Raw genomic sequence first — 27,407 nt, 5'->3', positions numbered from 1 at the left:
GATTTCAGCTTGGATTGATAATGTGGACTATCACCACGGGTCATAGAGAAGCAAAAAACAATTCTATGCCCGTGTTTGTTTGCTCTCTGTATCTAAGCCGCCTCAGAGCAGAGTCAGGGAGCGTCAGAAATAAAATCTCTACAACTGCTGCCCTTGGCATCCGAATATAAAATATTTGGGATAAACTGGCTTTATTGTATCCAGCTTAGATGATTACGGGTAGGTTTTAGGAATGTTGTAAGAAATAAGGAAAGTATGAAATCCAAGAGAGGGAAAAGGAAAACTACACCATCTTGCTGCCAGGGGCGTGACGGGTACCGCTAGGGACAGATTTCAGAGTGGAGGGGCTGAGCAAGTCCTTCTGTTGAAGGAATGACCTCTGGGGAAGTCCACGTATGGGGCCCCAGGTGGGTCCTAAAGCATGTCTTTCGGGGCCAAAAGCAAATTGGCCGAGTCTCCGCTAACCTCCCTTGTACCTCTCCTTGCACATTGAGCCACAGAGAACCTTCTGGAGACTCGTGCCCCTTCCTCCCAGAGGGATCACTCTGAGACAAGGGAGTCAGAACACCAGGCTGGGGGCCCCGGCTATGCCCTCAAGATCTGCTGGCCCCACTTCCTGGTGGCCCCACTTCCTACTTCCCACAGCTGTAGGGGGTGTGAAATGAGGGGTTCGGACATGAGCGGGCACCCAAAACCATGGATTTTGCTGTTAAAAAAGCAAACCCCAAGAGGAGAAACGTTGTAAGGATAGCTCTTTCCTATTATCTCTGTCTGTGCTCTCCAGCACGGACTCTGGCCCCTGCCCCGTGCGTCCACGGAGGTGCACGTGCTAAACCCGGGAAGAAGAGAGCCTGTGTCTGCACTGTTCCCGGGAGCCCCGCCCCGCGTCCCAGGGGTGGAGGGGGGGATGGCGGTCACCCACCGAAGGGGTGGGGGGCCTGATCCGTGTTGTATTTCCACTTCCCTGACCCCACACAAACTACCTGCCTGTGGAAAAAATAATTTTTTCATTAAAAAAAATTTTTTTTTAGATGTTTTTATTTATTTTTGAGAGAGAGACAAACAGAGCATGAGTAGGGGAGGGGCAGAGAGAGAGAGAGGGAGACACAGAATCCGAAGCAGGCTCCAGGCTCTGTGCAGAGCCTGATGCGGGACTCGAACCCACAAACCACAAGATCATGACCTGAGAAGTTGGACGGTCAACTGTCTGAGCCACCCAGGTGCCCCAATAATTATTTCACTTTTATTTTAAAGCTGATACCTCCTTATTGTTGGAAATGTAGAAAATCAAGAAAAGTGGAACAGAAGAAAATGAAAATTACCTGTAATTTGACCAGATAATGAGAGTTAATATGTATTGAGTCTTTGCTGTGTGACTGCCACCACTAGTCTAAAGCTTCCCATAGGTGATCTAATCCTCACTGTGACCATGCGAGGTAGGGAGTGTGATTACGCTCTTGTTCCAAACAGGGAAACCGAGTCACCGGGGCTTTGTAACGTGTCCGAGATCGCAGTTAGTTGGGGTGTATATGTGAGTGTGCATGTACTTTTTCTTACCTGTACTCTATGCTCTTCTGAATCTTGTCTCTTTTTTTAATGAGTTATAACTGACATACAACACTATATTAGTTTCAGATGTACAGCGTAGTGATTTGATATTTGTACACGTTCCTGCATGATCAGCACAATAAGTCTAGTTACAATATATAGTTATACATTTTTTTTCTTGTCTTGAGAGCTTTGAAGAGCTCATTCCTTTAGCAACTTTCAATATACAACACGGTGTTATTAACTGAAGTCTCCGATGCTGGAAGTTTGTACCTCTTGACCATCTCCTTCACCCGTTTCTCCCACCTGCCCTCCGTCACCTTTGGCAACCACCGATCAGTTCTCTGTATCTATGATTTTTTTTTATTAGATTGCACATGTAAGTGAGGTGCCAGGGTATTTGTCTTCGTCTGACTTACTTTACTTAGCATAATACCCTCGAGGTCCACCCGTGTTGTAGCAGGTGGCAAGATTTCCTTCTTTTTTATGGCCAAACAGTATTCCTTTGTGAGTGTGTGTACGTATGTATACCACGATTTCTTTATCCATTCATCCATGGGTGGACACTTTGAGTGGTTCCATTTCTTGGCTATTGTAAATAATGCTGCAGTGAACATGGGGGCGCAGGGGTCTTTCCGAGTTAGTGTTTTTGTTTCCTTCGGAGAAATACCCAGAAGTGGTATTTCTGGAGCATATGGTAGTTCTGTTTTAAATTTTTTGAGGAACCTCCTCACTGTTTCCATGGTGGCTGCACCAATGTACCTTCCTAGTCATAGTACACATGGGTTCCCTTTTCCCCACATCCTTGCCAACACTTGTTATTTCTTTTCTTCTTGATAATAGTTATTCTGACAGGTGTGAGGTGAAACCTCATGTGATTTTGATCTGCATTTCCCTGATGATAAGTGATGCTGTGAACTTTCTCATGTACCTGTTGGCCGTCTGTATGTTATGTCTTCTTTGGGAAAATGTCGATTCAGACCTTCTGCCCATTTTTTAGTTGGACTATTTTATTTATTTGTTTGTTTGTTTGTTTGTTTATTGCTACTGAGTTGTATGTGTTCTTCGTATATGTTGGATGTTAACCCCTTATCAGGTACGTAATTTGCAAATACTGTCTCCCATTCGGTAGGTTGTCTTTTCATGTTGTTGGTGGTTTCCTTTGCTGTGCAGAAGCTTTTTAGTTTGATGTAATGCCACTTGTTATTTTTGCTTTCGATCTTTTAAGGATTATTTTGTGGTTCCATACAGATTTTTAGGATCGTTTGGTCTATCTCTGTGAAGGATGATACTGGAATGTTGATAGGTATTGCATTAAATCTGTAGATGCCTCTGGGTAGTATGGATACTTTATATTAATTCTTTCCCTCCATGAACATGGAGTGTCTATCTTTGCATTAATATGTGTCTCCTTCAGTTTCTTTCATTGACGTCTCATAGTTTTTAGTGTCTTGGTCTTTCACCTCCTTGGTTAAATTTATTCTTAGCTATTTCATTATTTTTGATGCAATTGTAAATGGGATTGTTTTCCTAATTTCTCTTTCTGATAGTTCATTATGAATGTGTAGAAACTCAACAGATTCTTGTGTACTTATCTTGTATTCTTGACCCTTACAGAATTCTCTTATTCTAAGAGTCTTTTGATGGAGTCTTTAGGGTTTTCTATCTATAATATGCCACCTGAAAATAATGACAGTTTTACCTCTTCCTTTCCAATGTGGTTGTCTTTTATTTCTTTTTCTTGCTTAAGTGTTCTGGCTAGGACTTCTGATTCTGTGTCACATAAAAGCGGCAAACGTGGGCATCCTTGACTTGTTCCTGACCTTAGAGGAAAAAGCTTTCAGCTTTCTCCTGTTGAGTATGTTGGCTGTGGACTTGTCATGGATGGCCTTTATTATGTTGAAGTACCTCCCTTCTATATGCACTTTGTTGAGAGTTTTTATCATAGGTGGCTATTGAATGTTGTCAAATGATTTTTCTTTATCCATTTTTATTGTTCACTTTGTTCATGTGGTGTATCCTATTGATTTGCAGATGTCGAACCATCGTTGCATCCCAGGAATAGATCCCATTTGATCACGCCGTATGATCCCTTTAATGTATTGTTAAATTCGATCTGTTAATATTTTGTTAAGGATGTCTACATGTACGCTCATCAGAGATATTAACCTGTAATTTTCCTTTTCTTGCAGTGTCCTTGTCTGGTTTGGGTATCCAGGTCATGCTGACCTCATACATGTGTTTGGAAGTGTTCTTTCCTCCTCTAATTTTCCAAAGAGTTTGAAAAGGATTGGTATTAATTCTTATTTAAATGTGTGGTGGAAGTCACCGGTGAAGGAAGCCATCTGGTCCCGGACTTCTGTTTATTGTGAGGTTTTTGATGACTCCTTACCAGTTATTAGTCTGTTCAGATTTTCTATTTCTCCATCACTCAGTCTTCGTAGGTTGTATATTTCTAGTAAAGTATCTGTTTTCTTGTAAGTTGCTCAATTTGTTGGCATATAATTGTTTTTCTTAAAGTGTGCTACAATTATTTCCAAATTTTTATTTAAATTCTAGTTAGTTAGCATACTATGATTGTTCATAGTAGTCTGTTATTATCTCTGTATTTCTGTGATATCGAATCCTGTCTTTTTTTTCATTTAACATTATATCATACACGTTCTCCATAATATTTCAAATTCTTATTAATCATTATTTCAATAGCAGCATAGTATTCCAAAGTTTATTTCATCTTCCCTAATTCATGGGCAATTAAGCGTCCCCTTCCTTTTCCCCCTGAATTATAAGCAGGACCGCTTGTAATAGGAGCAATGAGTGGAAGTGAAGTCACTGTGTCAGTGGATGTGAACTGTCAGACCGCTTTCCAGGACGACACGAGTCCATTCTTCTATCAGCACGTGACAATGCCTCTCCCCATAGATCAGCTGACATCATTGTTGTCATTTTATTTCCCTTGAGATACAATTCATATAATATAAAACTGACCATCTTAACAGTTTTCAGAGGTTTTTAGTATATTTATAATGTCATGCAACTATTACCTCTACTGAGTCCCAGAACATTTTCTTCATCCCCAGAAGAACCCTGGTACCCATCAGCGGTCACTCCCGGCTCCCCTCATCCCCCAGCTCCTGTCAACCACTAATCTGCTTTCGGTTTTTACGGATGTGCCTATTCTGGACATTTCACATAAATGGAACCATGCAATATTTGTTTCTTTTTTACTGTCTGCTGATTTAATGGATGGTATCTAGCTCTGAGTTAAGCAAATACATTGAACATTTGATCATCATTTATATTTAATCTTTGGTGAATTGTTTGTTCCAGTCCTTTCTTCATATTACTTCTAGGTCTTAATGTTTTTATTGATGTGTATGAACTCTTTACATATTAAGGCTGACAACTCCTCGACTATCATTTTTGCAGTAATTTTTCTTCCGCACCAGAATATTTTGCTGCAGGTGTTAAAGTGGATGATAAAGAGGCACCCTTAATGTGGAAAGAAGTCACAGAAGGCCATGGAGAGCCTCGGGAGGGTTTGGGCAGACGGCGCGGGGGCTCTGCCTAGTGGCATAAGATGGGGGCTGAATTTCTGTGTCTGTGAGCCTCCAGGGGGTTCCTTCAGTGCCAGCTAGTGCAGTCACAGAATTTGGCCCCCTCCCCAAACCCCTGCTCAGGTGGCTGTTAGTAGGGCCCTGGGGCCAGCCCTGATTTGAGAAACAGGAATGCCCTGTAGCCATGACCTGGGCATCAAGGGATGCCTTTTAGGTTTGTGCTGGCCTTCCCCTCCTTGGAGAAAGATAACTGGGCCTTTCTCTTCTCTCCTGCCCACCCAGGGCTTCTGGCACTTTCCTTTCTCTCCAGCCTGTGCCCTCCAGGCCCTGAGGCAAATTAGTACAGAGGCTTTGGAAGTGAGTATGGCTCAGAAGTCTGGAGTTTGCACCCACGCGTAGAAGATGGGCCCAGAGGCCCAGTTTTCAGAAACTAAATAGCCAAGCAGAGGTCCTTCCTACATGAGCAACGTAGGAAATTAATAGGCCTGATGAAAAGTGGGGCTGATGGGAAGAAAATATACATGGCAACAGAGTAGCAAACAGTCTCAAGGTGAACACACACATGTTCTGGAGAGTAGTAAATACTAACAACAATTTGAAGCTTGGTTGAATGTACTTATTATTTTGTTTAAACAACTGCATCACTCCCTGCCCCCACCGCCACCTATTGAGGGTGTGGGGATTAAGGGTTTGAGGGATTATCACATCATCGTGGCATTTTGGAAACTGAAAAGCCAAACCAATTTTATCACTCTGCCAGATGCAAATGTTTTATGGGGACTAATTGTTTCTCCCAGTGAAATCAGTGACTATTAAATTTGAGTTCTCAACAGGGGAGGGGAGAGAACGCGCCTTGGACCTCTTGAAATTATAGGCAAAAAATCTTGCGTGTGTGCGTGTGCGCACACAAGCATGCACCTTCCTGTAGAGAAAGCCCATCTCTTTGTCGAGTTCCCAAAGGTGTCCTTGGCCCCAGAAAGGTCCAGAACTGGGGCTGAGGTCATCGGTGGGGGCAGAGCCCCCCAAGCAGAGCCTGCTAATTGTCCCTCGGGATTCATGTCACCTTGTGCTTGCAGTGCTGGTGAAGGGCCAGGTCACCACCAAGTACTATCGGCTGCTGTCCAAGCTGGGCGGCTGGGTGTGGGTGCAGAGTTACGCCACCGTCGTGCACAACAGCCGCTCGTCCCGGCCGCACTGCATCGTGAGTGTCAATTATGTCCTCACGTAAGTCCGACGTATTTGTTTCCTTGCTCTCTCCTCTCCCCTGCCCCTCATCAGCCCGCTCTCACAAGCCGCAAGCCCTTCTCTCTCTCTCTCTCTCTCTCTCTCTCAAACTGTTCATTTGTCTCCTGTTTTGTTTTTATTTGAACAATTGGTGGTTCGGGAAGGTCCAAACTATTTCTGAACTCGGCACCGAGGGCCAGGTGCTGGGCTGCGGTGGGAATACCACGAAGGGAGCCCTGCCCCAGGCATAGCTGAAGATCAGATCTGAGAGACCAGCTGAGGGGTGTGGGGGTGGGGGAAAGGTGGGAGATGCCCCCCATCTTGCCCAGGAGGGACAGGAGACGCGTCCAGACCGGGAATATGAACTTACGCTCCTGGTGCCCACAAACATCAGGGCCGTCTTGCGTGCTCCCACCATCTGGGACGGGGATCTCTCACATTTCCCCCGTATTTCTATAAAGCCTGTTGCAAATGATGATGAATGTTTGGTCTCTTTAAAATCTCAGAAGGCCAAGTTCAGTTGCAAATTCTTTTAGGACCATTAGACACACAACAGGACATAAGTCTCCCTGGGATCATATATTACTGTGGACCCACTGTGGCTACTGTTATGTTAAGTCACCTGCACCCAGCTCTGTCCCTGAACTTGACACCTTTGCTGTACCCCAGCCCCACCTTGAACAAGGTCCTCCTGTGTGTTCAAGGATTTGAACTCACTCCTGGATTTAGGCTCTCACTCCTTTCATAGAATGACTGCCGGGTCCCTGGTTTCTTGGGTTTTGTTTTATTATTATTTTTTTAGGAGTGTGATTTTGGCAAAACTGCAGGGAAGAGAGCATTTTAGCCCCCTCATGACTCTTCCTGAGCAGACAAGCGTGGGCTGGTACTTTAGGCGACTTCCCCTCCCACGAACACAACTGTGCCAAGCCGGCTCTTTACGGCCGAAATGGGCGCCTGATGTGGATGGAGATAGGCAGGGCTGACAGCCAGGCTCCTGGACCCTTGAAAGTCCCCCACTGGCGCCTCCCTGGGTGCTAAATGGAGGAACAGCCGAGCCACAGACACTCAAGGCGATGAGTACTGCTCCTGCCCTTGCTTTGGCCCCGACACGCTTCCTGGTGGCCCATGGTGTCCCTGGGGGACCTTTGGGACCTACGGGTCTGGAGACAGCTACCTCCAAATCATCCGGCTGGATAATGCTGACCTCTCTCGGCACTGCCCAGGGCTGCAGGGGGCCTTTGACGATGAAGGTGGGCGGCCCTTTGCTCAAGTCCCGGGCCCTGCAACCTCAGCGAACCGATTTGCAACCTCAGCGAACCGATTCGCTGGAGCTTGGGGAACGAACTTGCTGGGGGGGGGGGGGGGGGGGGGGAGGGGGAGGGGTTGTCAGGGGAGGGGCAGGGAAGCCGCTCTGCCCCCCTGGCGGCCCGCTGGACGTGACTTGTCCTGCTCTCGCTTCTCAGGGATATTGAATACAAGGAACTGCAGCTGTCCCTGGACCAGGTGTCCACATCCAAGTCCCAGGACTCCTGGAGGACCGCCTTGTCTACCTCACAAGAAACTAGGAAATTAGCGAAACCCAAAAATACAAAGATGAAGACGAAGCTGAGAACAAACCCGTACCCGCCACAGGTAACACACACCCCCTGCTGGGGGCTCAGGACACCCAGCCTGTTAAGGAACAATGAGCCTCAGTGCCTAGCGGTCTCGGGTCTGGGGCCTGGAAGTTTCCCCGCCCTGGGGGGATGTCCGCACACAGTAGAGACACGGCCTGAGGCACACGGAGCTAACATCTGGGAAGGCTCAGCAGGGCTGGAAAAAGAAGGCTAAATTGGGAAGGCACATCAGCTTGCTGGAATCCGCCTTCGTGCGCAGCGTGTTTCCATGGCATTTTTTAAAACGAAAACCTTTTTTTGTTTTAATACTTTGTAACCTCTCAGAAAGTGGCTACATGTATCTGGTATGTTTTCCACTTGGGCTGAGACCGCCTCCCACCCCGGGGGGGGGGGGGGGCGGGGGAGGTGTCTCTGTGGCACTGCTTGCTGCACACCTGTCCCCAGTGGGACCTCACTGTGGTGGCCGGGGGTGGGCCCAGCCCAGGGATGCGGTCAGGCTGACTCCCGGGCGGGATCCGGCGAGGCCAGAGGGGACTTCCTCACCGGCCCTGTCGTCCGTCTCCTTTGCCGTGCAGCAATACAGCTCGTTCCAAATGGACAAACTGGAAGGCGGCCAGCTGGGAAACTGGAGAGCCAGCCCCCCAGCGAACGCCCCGGCGCCCCCAGAACAGCAGCTCCATTCAGAAAGCAGCGACCTTTTGTACGCCCCGTCCTACAGCCTGCCTTTCTCCTACCATTATGGACACTTCCCTCTGGACTCTCACGTCTTCAGCAGCAAAAAGCCAATGTTGCCGGCCAAGTTCGGGCAGCCCCGAGGATCCCCGTGCGAGGTGGCACGCTTTTTCCTGAGCGCACTGCCAGCCGGTGGCGAATGCCAGTGGCATTATGCCAACCCCCTAGTGCCTAGCGGCCAGTCTCCAGCCAAAAACCTCTCTGAGCCGCCGGTGAACGCTGCTCGGCACAGCCTCGTGCCAAACTACGAAGGTGGGTCATGTTTGCACGAGGGGAGGGGGCAGGACTGCGAACGGTGGCGGTGGGTGGCAAGCGGAAAAAGGATCCTCACGCTTTGGGCAAACTTCTCCTTTTTCTGCTTGTAAGTAGGGATTCCACCTCTCCTGCTGGCAACGGGAGTCGCTTCGTGACAGGCTGGAAAGCTGGGCGACCGCGCCCGTGTGCCACAAGTGGCACTGGTGACGGCATAAAGGGTGGAGGAAACCGGCGTTCAGCCACCCCCCCCAAAAAGCTCCGGCCTCATTCGCTTCCCCAAGAGGGAGACAGAGTGGTTTTCAGGACCAGCTCCCATGTGCGGAGAATGCTCCAACGGCATTTATTTTAAAAGATTACTTTCCAGCCCGCCCCCAAATGAATCTGGGATCCTGTTGGCTTTCTTCCCACGCCAGTTTTCAAAGCGGGAAAAACAGTGGTGGAAATTCATGAGCTCAGAGACAGAAATGTCACTCACCAACCCGGGGCAAATGATGTAAACACTCCGAGGACTCAGTTTCTTCACCTGTAAAATGGGATCGGAGGCCAGGTGATATGCCTACCCCAGGGCTGGGCACACGCTAGGTGCCTGCCCGCACTGCTGGTTCAACAACAGGAATGGCCCCTCCAGCAGCCTTCCTGGTGGCAGACGAGCAAACGTCCTCTGTGGATGTGCCACCGGCTTCCCCAGGCCCCGTCTCCTGTTTGCTCACTGAGCCAACCCCAGGCAGAGGGTAGGTGGGGATTGAGGGGTGGCTGCGAGAGGTATGTTCCCGTGGCACGCAGACCTAACTACTGCTCAGGGTGTAGACCAACATGGTACAAATTCCTGCGGTGCCCACTAAATGCGGGTACATGTTATATGCCCCCAGCAACGGATCACCTGCTTAAAGAGGAGCGCTCTCGCAGGGCCCCCTCCTTTCCCCTCTTCCTCTCTTTGGAGGCAGGTAGGGCTCTGTTCCTCCTCAGCGGCTTTGGGAATCTCTTGTTCAGACCCAGTCTTTACAAGGCTGAGACCCGTCTTGTCCCTAATGTGAGACGAGGGATAGACCGTGGGAGAAAGCCAACTGCCTTGGAGATGACTAGGACACGTTTTTCAAAAGTGGGGAGCTTAGAAAAGAACACACCAGCCACTAGGGCAGCATGGTCTTGCCTTCGGCCTGGGCCGGTCCTCGGTCCTCGGAGCCGCCAGTGTCTCAGATTTGGAGAGACAGCCATCAGTGCATTGGGTCCCTCAAATAACCAAGGAAGGGATTTCCCCTGACAGCCAACGAAAGAAAGAGAAAGCTAGGCATCTTGACAACAGCTGAAGATATTATCCACTTGAGATTGACCTGAAAGAATTATTTTTCTTGGTCTGTGGAAGTTGGCCAATGATATAACTAACACACAGCTTTACATTTTTTTTAAAGTTGCTATTTTGAAAGTGAAAGAGGTTAATAACCACCTCGTTTATCACACACTTGGTAAAAAAAAGGACCAAAGGTGCTAATTTGGGGCAATTTGCGATCCACTTCCTAGTCTTTTTTGATATTAAAGGAAGACAAAGGTTGTCTTAAGGTAAAAAAAAAAAAAAAAAATAGGGAGCTAATTGATTGCAGGCATCTAATTAGTGAGGGTGGTTATTACTTTAGTCATGAGCCCACTAAAGGGAGCAGGGTGATTACCACCCCACTCTCCCCACCGAGGGCTAAGGGGAAAAAAAAAAAAAGCAAGCAAGCCTCTAAACCAACGCTGTCCAAGATGGTAGCCAGCAGCCACGTGTGGCTCTTGGGCACTGAAATGCGGCTACTAGGAGAATGGGAGGTGCTGCTGGGTGGGCCTGCACTTGGAAGGCAGGAACAAAGAATCAGATACCGCAATCATTTAAAACGATTGACCCCACACTGAAATAACCTTTCGGACATGTGCCATTAAATTGAGCGCACCGTTCACATGAATTCCACCTGTTCCTCTTCGCTCTTGAACGCGACCACCCGAACGCCGCAGAGCGCAGCCTGCGACCGGACAGCTCGGGCGGGCCTGGGCGCGGAGGGGCAGGGGCCGGGCGGCTGCGGGGGGCGGAGCGCGCTGCGGGTGGCCCAGAGGGTGGTGGCGGCGCCCGGGGCCCGCCGGGTTGGTGCCGCTTTGGGCGTGTCCCCTTCCTCCACCCCCCCCCCCCCGCGCGGGCGTCTAACGTGTCGCCTGTCCCCGCAGCGCCCGCCGCCGCGCGCAGGTTCGGCGAGGACACCGCGCCGCCACCGCCGCCGCCGCCGCCGAGCTTCCCGAGCTGCGGCCACTACCGCGAGGAGCCCGCGCTGGGCCCGGCCAAGGCCGCCCGCCAGGCCGCCAGGGACGGGGCGCGGCTGGCGCTGGCCCGCGCGGCGCCCGAGTGCTGCGCGCCGCCCGCCCCGGAGCCCCCGGGCGCGCCTGCGCAGCTGCCCTTCGTGCTGCTCAACTACCACCGCGTGCTGGCCCGGCGCGGGCCGCTGGGGGGCGCTGCGCCCGGCGCGCCCGCCCTCGCCTGCGGCCCCGGCGGCCCCGAGGCGGCGGCCGGCGCGCTGCGGCCCCGGCTCCCGGGCCCCGCCGCCGCCGCCTCGCCGCCCGGCGCGCCGCTGCCGCACTACCTGGGCGCCTCGGTCATCATCACCAACGGCAGGTGACCTCGCGCAGGGCTGCCCGCAGGGAGAAGCCATAGGCCGGGCCCCGGGCTCCTGTTGTCCAGAGTGCAGCCGAGTTACGAGGGGCGGGCTGTATATGCACGGTTTAAATTAATTTATACAGAGACGACTATTTTAATAGAACTCCGCGGCCGGCTTCTAGATTTTTACGCAGATCCCGTAAACGCCGGTGCCGAGGACTGCGGCGCGCCCGCGGCGGGGGAGAAAGGCCCGCCAGACCTTTGTTCTCCGAGAGCCGGGTCCCGAAGGGGGCAGAGCTGAGCGTCCCCCGCGTCCCCCGCGCGACCTCCACCTGCCCCCTCTCCGGGGGCGGACTTGGTTTCCTCGCCTCGCCACCAGGCCCGCGCGCCTCGCCTCGTCCCCGATGCGCAGCAGCAATCCCACCGGGGATTGAAGGAGCTTCCGCTCCGGGGGAGCCTCCGCCGTAAAGACGAAAGCCCAACCCGATCCGGTCAGATACGCCAGGCGGTGGCCCACCCGGAGGAGGAGGCTCCAGAATTCAGAGCGCTCTTAGACTCTTAAGGCAGGATGTGATGATTGAAGCCCCAGGAATCGACAACTCTCATGTCTTTAAAAGTCATTCATGAGCCTCATGAAAAGTTTTAATTTAAGCCTTTTTTTTTCGGTACAACAATCAGCAAGCCAAGACCAAGGGAGTGAATGAGCATGGGTGTGCTTTTACTTCCTCCTAACCTCTGTGAACTCTTGATACCGAGAATAGCACCTTCAGAGTATATTGAATAGGCATTAAATGCAAAAAATTATATATAGCCAGATATTTTCTGAGAATGACATGTGGATGATTTAGGTGCCCAAGGCGACTGGCTACCCCTGTCAGGTTTGATTACAAGGCGAAATCCCTCTGGTCCACCCGGACCTGTATTTCCCTAGGCTCGTGTTTGCTACAAGTAGTGCTAATAAAGTTAGTTAAATTGCATGTGCAATATGGAAAATTGTCAATGGACTGCGCCTTGTGGAAGAAAAGTCGCTAAAGGGATCTAATAAAAACGGTGCATACATTTTCTTTAGCATTTCCTGCCTTTTCTGCATAGCAAGAAAACTCCATGAACATGTCCTGTATGTAGGAGGTAAACAAATCCTTTTATAAAGCACCAGCAGTGTTTTTAAAAATAAACTCACATTCATTTTTGTCTTTTATGTTTTTGCTTCAAGACTCCACCGTTTAAAAATCCTACCATGGCTCTGAAGTGGTTCGATGCATTGAACCACCGTCTTCTAATTTGCTTCACCCGGTAAACACTCCATCGTTTCGCTGTGTCAGAAACGGTTTTCTTCTAGGAAACTCTGCGCCTGAGCGGAAAGATGTTTCACAAAAGTCTTTAAGGCATCGTTCTAGAATCAAAGGGCACCTGTAATCAACTGTTCTCAAAATGTGAAATGATCGTCTGCCGACCTGGTGTCACACTGAGGGTCTGCCTCCTTTCTGAGCAGGGTGTCAGTTGCCTCGTGGTGGGGGAGGGGGGTGAAAGTTGCAAATTTTGGAACACGTGTGGTGTGGCAAAGGGACGGAGTCAAAAGAAGCGAACGCATACACCCCTGTCCTGCGCTTAGCTATACCTCATCAGCAGGTCTTTGTGCATACGGAAAATAAGCCACGGGGTAATTAGTTTTTTATGCTCACAACCGTCCTAATTAAACCATGATTCCTGGAAGGAGCGGTTTTGAGGAGCGGGAGAGATCACCGACGTTTCTCAATAAAGTACCGCAAAATGCATTTGTGTCTAACTTGTTGTGAACCACCGGGGGCCGTGTTGAGTAAATACAGATCATGAAGGCTTTCGAGCAGCTTAAGATCAAAGGTTGCGGTGAAAAAGAGAAGACCGTTATAGATTCACAAATGATAACGTAAACAGGCTTAACAACGAGTGTGTGTGTGCTTGGAAAATAAAATGGGTACTAGGGAAAACGTCCTTGTCTACACAAACATCACGGTTTTCATAGCCTAGAACGTGAAGGAAGATTCCTACGCAAGCCGGCTTTCAGGCGGCCAGCAGCTCAGTTTAAAGTGAACGGGAGTTACCATGGCAACCTAATATTGTTAGCCCATCTTTAAGAGTCTGCACATTTAAGCTGGGGGTATCGTTTCTTGACTTCGATGAGGCTCCGGCAGGGGAAGAGGAAGCATTTTAATAAATACGACTCTCTTTCACAAAAAAAGAAAACAAAAATTGTAGTGGGTTCCTAACACGTTGACGAAAAATGCCAGATCAAACGGATTTGAGAAAGAAACCCAGTTTAAGACTGGCTGGGCCCTCCAAGGGGCCTCCCAGGGAAAGGAATTCCTTTATGTTCATGGAAGCCCTTTCTAGAAAAGCCATTCCATTCATACCTTTGTAGAGAAGGGAACGGGGCTGCTTCAGGAGATCTGCAAGAGCGGTATTTTCCACTCCCTGGCCCCCCACCCCTTTGTCCTTTTTAAACAGTCCTAGGGCCAACCAAGCCTTTCCCCTTGGACCCTAAGGGTGGGAGAGGTTTACACGGTCAATGAATCCCGGACAAAGTCTACCCGAAGTTGTAATTTATTGTAACTGTAAGACAGTTAAGGTAGACTGTGGGGGCTGCTGCGATAAAATGACATAAAAAGAAGGTTTTCAAACAAATGCCAGAAAATTACAGTCGTTTAAAATCGTAGTGCATCGCAACTCTTGGGCTATCGAAGATGCATTTATTCAAGCTGTTCCTAAACTTAAGTATGACATATAAAGTTGAAATCTTGGGGAAAAGCCTCAAAACAAAAGTCAAGCAGTTCTTACAAAAGAACAGTTCTCCAAGAACAAAATTTGTTCTTCTATTAAATTTGTTGTCACATTAAATTTGTTTTTCAGTTTAAAAATTTATATTAAATTTCTTTCTCACCTGAGCTAAAAGGTTTTTGTTTTGTTTTGTTTTGTTTTTGTTTTACTTTGGGTTTCATTCTTTGGAGTAATAATATTTCTCTTTTGTATGACACATTTGTCAAAAATAAATCAAAAACAACAAAAAGCACCCAGCTTCTTAATAACTTAGAAATACATACATACTCCTTACCATGTAAAACTATTTATTTTGTAAAAATGTTTAAATATGAATAAAAATGCTGGTAACCAAGAGTAGTTGCCTGTTTTTAAAAATGAAACTTGTGGTAGAAATAACAATGAGCCCAAACTGTACAGAAAACCTGAAAGTTTATTTTGGTAAGACTCGATTTTTATAGGCATTGGTTTAAAGTAATTACTTTTCAGAGATGATTCTTTGAAAAGGTAAAAATGGGAAGGGGTACGCTTTTAAACATTTTTGATGTGCATAGTAATTATGCAGGAATAAGGATTCTCCATTTTCTGCCCGTTAGGAGCAAACAGAGCTTCCAGAATGCAAGCTGAAAATGTCTCCCTGCTACATCCTGAAACTGCTGGGTGAGACTGGCTTTTCTCCCGTTTCCCAGGTCAAGGGCAGGGGGAACCCCAGAGGCCAGCCCCGTGGGTGTACGTGGGGGACTCGGGGACTGGAGGCTGCATACTACCCTCACCTGGGCCTGTGCACCCACCCATCACACACCCCTCATCGGCCCACTCCTTCCCACATCGGGCAAAGTCTGCGGTAGCAACCCCCACGGAGTGTTTGAGACCAGACACGAATCCTTGGACTTTTTGCCCACACCCCCTGAATGCTGCCAGGAGGCCCAGCATCAAGGGGTGTTGCTTCGGCGTGGGCCACGAGTCCTAGGGAAGACTTCCTTGTGCACATTCGGGGATGCTTTTCCACGGCTTCCTCCGAAATCTGCCATTAGCCGGGAAGAGAGGGGGTCTGGTCTTTTACAAAACCAGGTAAGATGCTCAATGCGCAGCCTCTACACGCGGGGGCCAATCAATGCGCAGCCTCTACACGCGGGGGCCAATCAATGTGCAGCCTCCACACGCGGGGGCCAATCAAATGCCCGGAAAGCCCACGCCAATCCTGAGTTCAGTTACCATGTTTTCAAGATTATGAAGAAAATGCAAAGTTTCCGTTAAGACTTTAAAGCTCCTTGAGATCAGAGACCGTCAGGTGCACAAAACGACCTCAAATCCATGAGTGTCGCGTAGCAAGTAAATAATTTCCCTAACGCTAATAGCTACGAGTAAAATGCTTTTATTCAGCTCTTCTATATGAAGCAGAATTTCAAAAGTCTTTGGTTCATCTGAGGCAAAATCGGGTTTACGGAAAACCTAGCATCTGCTTCAAGTCTACTTCGTGTCCCTCAAGGCGACTGGGTGACTACACGAGAAAGAACAGTCTTAAAAGCACAGAGGCAAAGTGGTCTATGCCCGGGACATCTCCATCTGCGCTGACATGGCCACACTTCATTAGTTTTAATTTACAGAAAGGAAATGAAATGATAACATTTTTTTCCCCCAAAGCAGAACTATCTAGAATAGGACTTCAGCTAAAAACAAAACGTAGCATGTTTTTCATTAAAGAACCCCCCAAAGAAATTCAAACAGTAACAATGGCAGCTCTGAGAGAGGACTTGCCTTATATTACAAAGTTTGAGAAATGAAACTCGCAGCATCAGCGGGGAGATCTTTCCTCTTGATGATATTTTGCAGATGCCCTCTCAAGGGTGAGTTCATCTGGTGATTTTGGGGTGGTGTGGGTTTTTATTTAAACTTGTCACTAATTCCAAAAGAAGACTTAGACACTTAGGAGAGAAGCATTTTTTTTTTTTTTTTTGACAAAAATAATTCTAATTGAAGCCTTATTTGCAAAAATTACTTCTGAAGTTCTTTTAAAAGTTACAGTTCCAAAAACACATATTGGGTTGTTGTGCTTAACTAAACATGCTATTTCCCCCCCCCTTCCTATGGTGCTGGCTGTGCCTGGCTAAAGGTGGACACATTTTATACTGAAAACCCCAAGTTTTTGGAATTAGCCTAAGTAAAGCTGGGTAAAGACCGTGCTAGTGTGTAATAAAGGGATTCTGTTCAATGCTGAGAGCTCCATCAAGTTTTCTTTCCACTAATTTCAGATGGGACTGGCAGGAAGAGAGAAAAGTGGACAAAAACTGGCCTTTTAAGGCTGAAAAGTAATGCGTGTGATTCACAAGTTCAACGGAGATAGGAGTTACATGGAAAGAGCACGGAGTACATCTGGAAATCACAAACGTATATCAAAAGGTTTCCTTTCTTTTGTTCTTCCATGGAGACTTTTAGGGCATCAGATCTTGAACATCTTCTTTTAAAGCTTCTCACACACACGCGCGCGTGCACACACACACACACACACCCCCTCCCTCCCTCTTAGACGATGGGTGCTCAGTATCAGTCGTATTTCCTTTCTTAGCAATTTAGGAAAAGAGGGGTAAAAATTACGGCTTACAAATAAAATGCCATGTCCTTCTGTTCTCTGTGCACCAAACCGTCTTTCAGGAATGCGCCACATTTCAAAAGCCCCAAAGCCTCCCTTGTGTGTGGTATGAATGCGTCTTCGTCTCCAGCTGTTAGGGCCCAGTCATCCATCCGACATTCACACGAGGCCTAATCAACACTTTAAGGCTCTTGAACTTGATCCCATCACTTCAGGATACGCAGTAAATTCAAATTTATGAAAAGAGGGCTCATACATTAATGTCCAAGCAAGTAACTGATTTCCTCTCCAAGGTCACTGCAGCCTGCCAGTGACACCCATCTCTGCAGCCACTTAGGCACTGTGACTGGACCACAAACCAGTGGGTCCAGAGTAACCCTCAGAAATCTACCTTCTCTTTCCTTATGGACAAAAAAAAAAAAATAATAATAAAACAACGAACTGCCAGTGTTCCTCTAGCAAAACACCTCCCTGGATGCTCATAAACAGTGTTACCAACCCTCTACCTCATTGCTGGTCTGGGCCTGGAAGCTTTTTTTGATTTATTTTTTAATAGTCTGGGAGTGAAGGTCTCTGCTACTGGGGAAACATCTGAATTATTCCATTGCTGTTTCCAAATAAAAACTTTTGTGTTTTTTGTGTTTTTCTTCTGGGCCAATAAACACACATCCAAGCCCAAGAGGGGAGAAAGATTTCACACCTGTGGTAGTGCTTTATCTGAACTAAATCTTCTGCTACCCCCCAGAACATCTTCTGACACCAAGTCAAATGGCAACAGACAGAACAAAATTAAGGAATTAAGGAGGTTAACTGGAAGGAGAAAAAAAATCCACCTACAACTCTAAATCCGTTTTCCAGCTCCTCGGGCTAGGAAAGGCAGCAGAAATTGAACCGGAATGTTTGATGCAGTGGCTCCGCCCACCCTCCCACTGCCCAGCGGCCAGGACAGTGACCCCAGGCTCGGGCTACTGCTGTTTGGGGATGATGAGGTTTCTTAGCATGTCGAAGGAGTTGCCGTCTGGATGCACTGTCACGATCTCGCCGTCCTCCTGCTGAACCTGAAGGAACCCAGAGTCATCTAGGCCGACTATCCACACCTCCGGGCCCTCGAGGCCTCCCAGGCGGACCCGCTGGCCACTGTACATGAAGAAGAGCAGACAGTCACTGGGAAATGTCACACAGTGTCTACAGACAGGTGGTTAAGTACTTACCCATTGGGTAAAGGGTTCGGGAGGGCGGGGGGGCAGGGTAGGATGCTCGGACTCTCACTGGTCCCTCATGAACTGTTTTCATAAACTACTAGCATAATCAGGTTGATGGCAATTCCAACAGAAAGTTCGGACTTTCTCCTCATTCTGCTCATCCAGAGGATGATGTGTACCTACTTCCTGACCCCCCCCAGCACTTCTAAGAACCGCTGTGCAGCTCTAGGTTTTCTTGGCTGAGATTGGGGCAAAAGAAACTGAGCTGGGAAGCTAATTTTATAAAACAAAGCTGGGTGGCATCGCCTGCGAGTTAAAGTCGCTCTAATGCTACTTTTAATATTTTCCAAACGTACCTGCGGTGAGTTACATCCTTGTAAATAGTTTTTAAAATAGAGGATCCCTCCCCTCCCCCCGCCACTCATCTTTATTTGGAAGAAGTCTAAACCTGCAGAAAAGTTGAAAAAATAGTACAATGAACCTCAGATTCCCTCTTCGCTTATATTCACACCAACTGATAACATTTTCCATATTTGCTTTCTCTCTTCGTGCACACACATGCTTTTTTGCTGACGTTTAAAAATAAGTTGCAGGCATCATGACACTTCACACTTAAATACTTCAGGATGTACCTCCTAAGAACAATCTCCCACAAAACCAAAATACCATTATCACCCTCAAGAAGTCTAATCTTGGTATAATAACATCTAATATATAGTTCATGTTTAAATTTCCCCATTGTCTCATTAATATTTTTTGTGGCTATTTCCTCCCATCCAGGATCTAATTATGAATCACATCTTGCATTTATTGTCATGCCTCTTTAGTCCTCTTTAATGTCAAACAAATCTCCCACCTTCTTTTTATTTTTTTGTGTTAGAGGACATTAACATTTTTGAAGCACAGAGGCCTGCTGATAGATACCAGTGCCTCTCAAGCTTTGGGTGCGTGTGGATCCCCTGGAGCATTTGTTGAAACATGAATTGTGCTCGAGTGTTCGGCCAGCCTCAGAGTTTCGGATTTAGGAGGCCCAGGGTGGAACTTGAGAATAACCTGCATTTCTAACAAGTTCCCAGGTGAGGATGCTATTGCCCCTGGGGGATCTTGCTTTGAAAACTGTTGATATCTAGAATGTTCTACGATTTAAATAAACATGCGGGAAAACTCTCCGGTGATGCTGTGTCCTTCTCGCTGCATCCCATCCGCAGCAGACCCGGGATGCCAGTTCGTCCTGGCATTGCTGATGGTAACTTGCTCAAAATAGTGTCCGCCAGTTTTTTCTCCATCAGAAAGGGAAAAAATAGTTATCTAGACCTGTGCTCAGTTTCTTGTTTTAAGATAGCGAACTACTAATTGAACGAAGACATTTTAAAAGAGTGAAGACGGGCCAGCACTGACCTGTGTACCCAATACTTATAATAAAGGGGAAGAATGCCATTGGGCCCTTTGTCCTGAAACGCGTCGATCAGTTTCTCCAGCACGGTCACAGTTCTGGCGATGAGATCATCGGTCCTGAAGGGCTTCAGCTCTGCCCTGTGTTGCTTATTGTATTCTGTGACGAGATCATTGATGCATATGGTGGGGTTACTGTTACTCACGTTAAATCCACAGCCTGCAACAAAAGTAAACGGTTGAAAAACGCGAGCAGCTCATCGTACTGGGAGGATCACACATTCCTCTCAACCACCTGGAAGAAGTTACAGCCTGGATCCCCTGCCCCCTGCTTCCTCGTCCTCATTTCAAATTTATTATCTCTGGCCACTTAAAGAATGACTTATCTCTTTGGGACCGGTCTCCTTTTTTCATCCTTCCTTTATTATCCTTGTTCAAGCTGGGACCACCCCAACCTTACTGCAGACCGGTTGGGGTAAGAAAGGCAGATTCGATTCGATTAAACGGAAGCTATGAACGGGACCGAGCTCCTTAGACTGGCCTCTGAAACGATCCTTCACGGGGTCGAGCCAAGAAGCGTAGGTCTGCCCTGAGCCCAATATACAGTAAAATTTCTTGTTTCTTTTCCGACTTGAGTAACAGAACACATGTCTGAAAATAAAGAATTTTATTCAGGTCTTAAGGAGTAAACTCTGGATTCAGAGATTTCAAACCTCGGTCATGGCATAAACCTAGAACACATCTTTTAATACTTTACCCTTGGAAGTCTCTGGTGCTAGGGTTACGTTATTGGCAAGGGGCCAACTCATGTTCAGTGGCTCTTTTACAGGCTCCTAAACCACAGCTTCGGGAGAGCGAGTTACCAGCAGCGGGGTTTGAACAGGCTTGTCTCTGCTGTTACTTAATATCACCATCCTCTCTGGGAGAGTTGGAAGTCTTCAGCGAAGTCAAACCTCAGTTTTCAACAGGGCCCTGAATCAACCTCAAAGAGGTCTTCAATAAGAAATGAAATACGGCAAGAATGAAGCAGTGAGACTATCTTGTTTTCAGTGCCTCTGAGAAAAAATTCCCCAAATACTCGCCTCAGATAGAATGGTGACATTTACAATAGCAGTATTCTTTGGTAAATGTTCGGAGCCATTTTCAGCATGAAGGGAAAGACTGATTGGCCTCAGATTTTTTTTTTTTTTTAATATACTGGCTATTAAAATACAAAGCAATATAAATTACATCTGGAAACAAAAAACACATAACTACAGCAACAGGGACAGAATCAGCAGTTTTTCATTTGTTCATTCATTCAACAACACACACAGCATGGAGGGTGAGGCATTAGAGTATGTGTATACAGTCCTGAAAATCTCCGTTATATTCAGAAAATTCCAAGTCCTGGGGAAAATAGCAACACTGACTAGTGCCAACTTCGGCTACACCTTTCTAAGAACCAGAGAGTACCCTTGTTGGTGACTCTGAATCTTTCCTCCCCCCATCACCTCCCATGGCCTTAAGAATTTAACAAAAGCTATGAATTCTCCCCAGAGGAACATGTTCCCTTTCCTCCCCCGCCCCCAATGGCAGACTTCCTTAGCTCCCTGAGGCCATCCCTGGGCCCCATTGATACCTATGGGCCCTACTTCAGAACATCTACATCTAGCCTCATTAACACATTTAAAAATGGGAAGCAGAGCTTGGACGATATGAAACAGTTTGGTAGCAGTGCTGGAAACCTAAGCTTTGCATCTTTTGGCTGGCATTTCTAACACGTCGTCATGTGTTTTCTGTCCAGTACTAATTTTTGAATGTTGAGTTCTCCTGGACATTAGGGAGAAGCCGATGCTCGGAGGAGCAGGAGCCTAAGAATTTCTGAAACCGTTTCTGAACCCACCTCCTCGCCTGATGCGGGTGCGCTGCAGGGAAGCAGGATTCTTCACCCCACCTTGACCTGCCTGGAGCTTCTTCTGAAGGTCCACAAGAACGCAACTTTTTCATGGCCTGGGAAGGTCCCATTAAGAATGCCAGACCACCAGGAGACCCATCCTTGAAATTAACTTTCTTTTCTTATTACAAAATGGCATGTCAAATGTTTATTTTCACCATTTCTAATTCAACAAGAAGCGGGCACGTGGAGAGGTGTAATAAAAAACCTGTTTGATGTGATACCAGTTTGGTGGTTTCCATGGCCATAGACAGGAACGCTAAACCCCTTGAAGGGCTTTCAACCAATCTGGCTTGTTTTGCATACATATTGTGTTCTGTAACTTAGGACTCAGAGAAAAAGTAATCCCATATGATAATCCACTCCCCCCAATGTAGCCATGTATAAACCATTTTTATTTTTGCTTTTATTAATCTAAAAATGTGGAGGAAAGGGCTTTAAAAGCTTACCAATAAGTATATAAAATGTTTCTCCCAAAAGCGTTGAGTTAACCAGAACTCCACCAAGCTTCATGAAGTCACTATAATAAATATCGTTGGGCCACTTCACTCGTAAGTTGATATCCTAAAGGAAAATCTGTGCGTTAATCAAGCAAGCACAGGACACAAAGGGCTCAGGACAGGTCATCTAGCCCAAAGGAAGATAGGCAGGATGTTCTCGAATCTAATGGAACATGGGATCTCAACCTCTCTTCTGGTTCTGACAGCTAATCTTTGGGACAATCCAGTGTGAAAGGACCACCTTGGGGCTGGGAGAGACCTAAAGAACATATCTGGCATAAATTCTGGCATTTTCCCCACACCCCAGCACTGTTCATTATCTCAGTACAGGCATATGTCTTCATCGTGCTTCACAGACACTGTGTGTTTTACACACCGAAGGCTGGCGGCAGCCCTGAGAGGAGCAAGCTGATCGATCAGTGCCAGCGTTTTCCAACAGCCCTTGCCCGCTTCGCGTCTCTGTGTCACAATTTGGGAATTCTCACAACATTTCAAACTTTTTCATTATTTGGTTATCATGGTGATCTGTGATCAGTGAGCACAACTCACTGAAAGCTCAGATGATGGTTAGCATTTTTTAGCAATAAAATATATATTTTTTAAGTTTTTCACTTATTTTGAGAGACAGAGAGAGGGAGAGAGAGAGAGTGCATGAGCAGGGGAGGGGCAGAGGGAGAATCCCAAGCAGACACTGGGCTGTCAGTGCAGGGCCTGATGCGGGGCTCAAACTCACAAACCGTGAGCTCATGACCTGAGCCAAAACCAAGAGCTGGACTCTTAAGTGACTGAGACCCAGGCACTCTCTCAGTAAAATATTTTTTAGTTAAGGCGTGTCCATTGCTTTTTTAGACCACAGTATAGTGCAAACGTAACTTACATGCACCGGGAAACCAAAATCCACCAGCAGTGAGCACCTACTGTGTGCTGGGTTGGGGGCAGGGAGAGAATAATACTTCTGGGTTCTCTTCCCTTAAGGAGCTCATGCCCGAGAGAGAAAAGATGCCCTAAATTAGCCAATATCATAACAGGTGGGTAGAAATGTTTCAAGGAGAATGCTACAGAGATGCAGGGTAGGAACACGGTTCACTGAATTATTACGGAAGGATCTCAAAACACTGCCAACAGTCAGCAGTTAACAGAAACGATTTGTTCTGTGGCTCACTGCGTCTCTATCCTGAGGCAACCCTGGGCGACCCTGCCTGAGCCCCGATCGCAGCGGAACGGTGCCGGTCACCGCCTTGAGCTAGGCCACCCAGACCCCCACCTCCTGCCGGGACTCCTAAGTGGGCGCACAGAGACCGGGTGAGACCCGGTGGGTGCTGGAGCTGCCAGGTCTCCTGGGCCGGGGGTGGCAGCCAAGTTGTGCCACGTGTGGGGAGAAGAAGGAAATCGGGATATATGAGGCTGAAAGAAAGACCCTCAGCAAATAAAACGGAAAGACTGCAGGGTAGCTGATGGCCTCTGATCCCACAGTGCTTTCGCTTCCTTCCCTGAGGGCCAGTACCACCCAGAGCCCCTTCTCAGCCCTAGTCCCTACGTTACTTACACCAGCCCCCCAGGGGGTACTAGTTTTGTCCCTGTTTTATGAGGAAGAAACTGAAGCTGAGAGAGACTGCCTGGGTGGCTTGCAGTTACACTCAGATGCAGCAGAGCTGGGATTCTTTTTCTCCCTCCCCTCCTCTCCCCTCCCTTTCCCTTCCCTCCCATTCCTTTTTTTCCTTCCTTCCTTCCTTCCTTCCTTCCTTCCTTCCTTCCTTCCTTCCTTTCCTTCCTTCCTTCTCTCCCTCCCTCCCTCCCTCCTTCCTTTTAAATGTTAATTTACTTTTTTAAGAGACAGGATGAGAGCCAGCTGAGGTAGGGGCAGAGAGAGAGGGAGGGACACACAGAATCCCAAGCAGGCTCCAGGCTCTGAGCTGTCAGCACAGAGCCCGATGCGGGCTTGAACTCACGAACCATGAGATCATGACCTGAGCCGAAGTCAGATACTCAACTGACCAAGGCACTCAGGTGCCCCCAAACCCAGGGCTTTCTGACACCAAGCCCCCAGGGAGCTTAATACTGTGCTACAGAGCCTGCTGCTTCCAAGAAATCTCCTTCTCTCCCTTCAACAAGGCCTTCTTTGCATCTCAGCCAGTGGAATACATTTCTGTTCTGCCCTGCAGGGCACTCTAGGCAGAGAGGAGAAATGCAAAAGCACAAAGGAACAAAAGCATAAAGAAGACGTGGGGATGAGCACCGGGACCTGTAACTGACAGGGAGGGAGCTTCATAATCCTTCGTGTCTAGAACAGGGATCTCCATGGCGGCCGGAGCAAGGGTGCCATTCTGCTACCCTGCCCCAGGGGACACTGGGCAATGCTGGAGACAACAGATGGAGACATCTGGTTGTCACAGCTTGAGGGAATCCCACTGGCACCTAGAGGGAGCAGCCAGAGACGCTGTCCCACCTCCTGCAGAGGAAGGCCTCCCACCTGAGATGTGGGGCCCAAATGTCAACAGTGCCGACGGCGAGAAACGCTGGTGTGGAAAATCTGTAGCTTGGAGACTTTGGCCTTGGTCACTCTCGCATGTCCTCTCTCGCCTTCCCAGGCCCCCATGTACCCAACACGGTCCCTGCCCAGGCTCGGCTCCTGCGGTAGGTGGGCAGCGGCTTGCTTCCGCGCTGGCCCCGTTCCCGGGTTCCTGATTTACTTCACACGTTCAGGTCTAGTTGGTCAATGGCGGCTTACAGAATCGTGGCTTCTCCTGCGGGGAAACTACGGCATCTATTTCATCGAAGAGAAAGGCCGCGTGCTTATTTTTATACTATCTCAACCACGTATTCAAACAGCTGCCGCGGGCCTCCCGGGTACAAAGTGCTATGTTAGGCTCTTTGGGATCAAAATAAAACTACTCCTTCATCCACAGAGCTGGTTCCTTTACAGGAGATGGAACCAGAAGCATAAATAACACTGCTCCAGAGCGAGCCACGGGAGAAACCATAAAAGTGGCTCAGACCTTCCAAACACCAAAAGGTTAGAGGAGGGAGTTTGTAGCTAGAAGTTTCCGGGAATGGCATCGGAGCAGGGCCTCCCAGGGCAAACAGAACTTCCAGGTACGGGGAGGGGAGGGGAGGGTGGAGGACTACAGGCACCCGGCATGGCGGGGACCTCGCAAACAGAAGAAACAGTGGGAGGGATGGTAGGCAGTGGATTGCAAGCTCTGGAAGGAGTAATGGGCATTTCCGTGACACTCCCTCTGGTCCAGGGAGACAGGCACCATCTGTGTGCTGATGGTGACATCTGACCAAAGATGTAAGAAAGGCCAACTGTACGAAGCACCTGGGTGGCTCAGTCAGTTAAGCGTCCGCCTTCAGCTCAGGTCATGATCTCACAGTTCGTGGGTTCGAGCCCCACATCGGGCTCTGTGCTGACAGCTCAGAGCCTGGAGCCTGCTTCCGATTCTGTGTCTCCCTCTCTCTTCCCCTCCCCTGCTCACGCTGTCTCCCCCCGCCAAAAATAAACATTAAAATTTTTATATAAAAAAGGCAAACTCTATGTAACTGGGGCCTATTTCAACCATCCTGGATTTGTACTGTGTAAGCTAAATGAACTCTGTTAAAAATAAATACTGAGAGGCACCTGAGTTGATCTCAGTCAGTTAAGCATCCTAATTGGGCTCAGGTCATGATCTCAGTTTGTAGGTTCAAGCCCTGTGTCGGGCTCTGCACTGACAGCATGGAGCCTACTTGGGATTCTCTCCCTCCCCCTTCTCTCTGCCCCTTCCTCACTTGCACTCTCTCTCTCTCAAAATAAATAAACTGTAAAAAAAAAAAAACCTTTTTTAAAATAAATCCTGAGAAAGTAAATCCCAAAAGTTCTTATCACAAGGGGAAAAAAATGTTTTCTAGGAACTATAGGAGGTGATGGGTGTCAAGTTCCTGGGGTAACCACTTCACAAGTAGGTCAGGTCATTGTACTGTGCGCCTCAAACTTACATGGTCAATTGTATCTCAGTAAAAACTGAAAATGAAATAAAGGAAGAATACATCTAATCCCAAACCAAAGTCACATCACGCAGGTGAGACTGGGCTGCGTGACTACAGAAACAGGACAGAAGAAGGAGCATGAGGGACAACACCCATCAGGTGTGCTGTTGAGGGCGGGCTGCCCACCTCACATCCCGCTGCCCCCAGCCCTTCCCGTAAGGCAGGCACTCAAAGAATGCTCGCTAAGTTAACAGGTGAGGCTACAAGGTCAAAATCAAAGCCAAGAAAAAGCTAACCAGGCTAATTTAAAATTTAAATTTTCATTTATTTTCCTAAGACCAACAAACTTGTTGCTAGGGTTAAAAATACCGCACCCCCCCGCCCCCGACCTCCCAACAGAACTTTATCTTCTCAACTGCCTTCTACGAGGGGAGACGTCTGGCTCAGGGGGCTGCAGGCTGAACCTGTGAAGGTTGCGGGGAATCCTGCTGGCACCTAGTGGGAGCAGCCAGAGATGCTGTCCCACCTCCTGCAGAGGAAGGCCTCCCACCTGAGATGTGGGGCCCAAATGTCAACAGTGCCGACGGCGAGAAACGCTGGTGTGGAAAATCTGTAGCTTAAGCCCAAGCCCTTCAGATACAGACAGCAAGTGTGCTGAATACCTGGTAATAAATGTCATATTTCAGTGTGCATGCCTGGGACTTCAGTGTGCATGCCTGGGAAACACATACCCCAGCCCTACACACAGTGACCATGACGGCATGACCACATTAGAGGGGGTTAAGGGGCGCTGGAGATGATGGCTTCCCTGTTGAACATGAGGACAGGCCCCACTGAAAGTCATGATCTTAGCCTCTGACTTCAGGAGTTAATACAATAATTGTTTTCAGCCTGACATAAGACTGTAGGTGGGAGGGAGCCTGGGGATGAACACCCTTGAAAAAAAATTTTTTTTAAGTTTATTTTAGAGAGACAGACAGACACGAGCAGGGAAATGGCAGAGAGAGAGGGAGACACAGAATCCGAAGCAGGCTCCGGGCTCCGAGCTGGCAGCACAGAGCCTGACGCGGGGCTCGAATTCAAGAACCGTGAGATCATGACCTGAGCCGAAGTGGGATGTTTAACGGACTGAGCCACCCAGGTGCCCCGGGAACTCCCTTTTTACACTCATGTGAAATTCGTCCAGGAAAACTGAGGAAGAGGATATACAGTGACTGTGTGCACTGGTCTCTTGTCTCCTTAATAAGTGACACGAAAGTATCCAATGGTAATGACGAAGCAGGCACCCCTGCCATAGAGCTGGGAGCAACACCCCAAAATGAACCTGCACGTTAAACCTGGGCGGCCACAGACAAAGGATTGCTCTGCCCAACAGTGACTGTGCAAAATGAAGGTGGGAAATGAGAAGGTTGTTTAGGTCTCTAAGATAAGGCTTTTCACCAGAAAACACAAATGGCCCATCCCGTCCAATGGGCTTCA

At 48.1% G+C, this 27,407-nt stretch overlaps 2 protein-coding genes and 1 long non-coding RNA gene across 6 annotated transcripts in view; 2 read left to right on the top strand and 1 right to left on the bottom strand.

The window, feature by feature from the left end:
• Positions 1 to 14,699, top strand: part of SIM2 (SIM bHLH transcription factor 2) — a 55,199-nt gene extending 40,500 nt beyond the window's left edge. The window contains exons 8-11 of the mRNA XM_078452802.2: positions 6,182 to 6,329; positions 7,793 to 7,961; positions 8,521 to 8,929; positions 11,126 to 14,699. Of these exons, the coding sequence (XP_078308928.1) occupies positions 6,182 to 6,329; positions 7,793 to 7,961; positions 8,521 to 8,929; positions 11,126 to 11,571 (1,172 nt within the window). The 3' untranslated portion in view covers positions 11,572 to 14,699. The remainder of the gene's footprint in view (positions 1 to 6,181; positions 6,330 to 7,792; positions 7,962 to 8,520; positions 8,930 to 11,125) is intronic.
• Positions 14,700 to 15,566: 867 nt separating this feature from the next.
• LOC145715742 (uncharacterized) lies at positions 15,567 to 16,969 on the top strand. The gene is made up of 2 exons (XR_014138162.1): positions 15,567 to 16,189; positions 16,595 to 16,969. It is a non-coding gene; the product is annotated as an uncharacterized LOC145715742 (long non-coding RNA).
• Positions 16,420 to 27,407, bottom strand: part of HLCS (holocarboxylase synthetase) — a 222,032-nt gene continuing 211,044 nt past the window's right edge. For all 4 annotated transcript variants that reach the window (XM_078452801.2, XM_078452798.2, XM_078452799.2 and 1 more), the window contains 3 exons: positions 21,912 to 22,026; positions 19,533 to 19,746; positions 16,420 to 18,069 (listed from right to left, as the gene is read on the bottom strand). In XM_078452801.2, coding sequence (XP_078308927.1) covers positions 17,898 to 18,069; positions 19,533 to 19,746; positions 21,912 to 22,026 — 501 coding nt within the window. In that variant the 3' untranslated portion in view covers positions 16,420 to 17,897. The remainder of the gene's footprint in view (positions 18,070 to 19,532; positions 19,747 to 21,911; positions 22,027 to 27,407) is intronic.

The sequence above is a fragment of the Panthera onca genome, chromosome C2 (assembly GCF_046562875.1).
Source record: "Panthera onca isolate mPanOnc1 chromosome C2, mPanOnc1 haplotype 2, whole genome shotgun sequence".
NCBI lineage: Eukaryota > Metazoa > Chordata > Mammalia > Carnivora > Felidae > Panthera > Panthera onca.
Note: the sequence above shows the minus strand (reverse complement) of the source record. Positions and strands in the feature narration are given on the sequence as shown.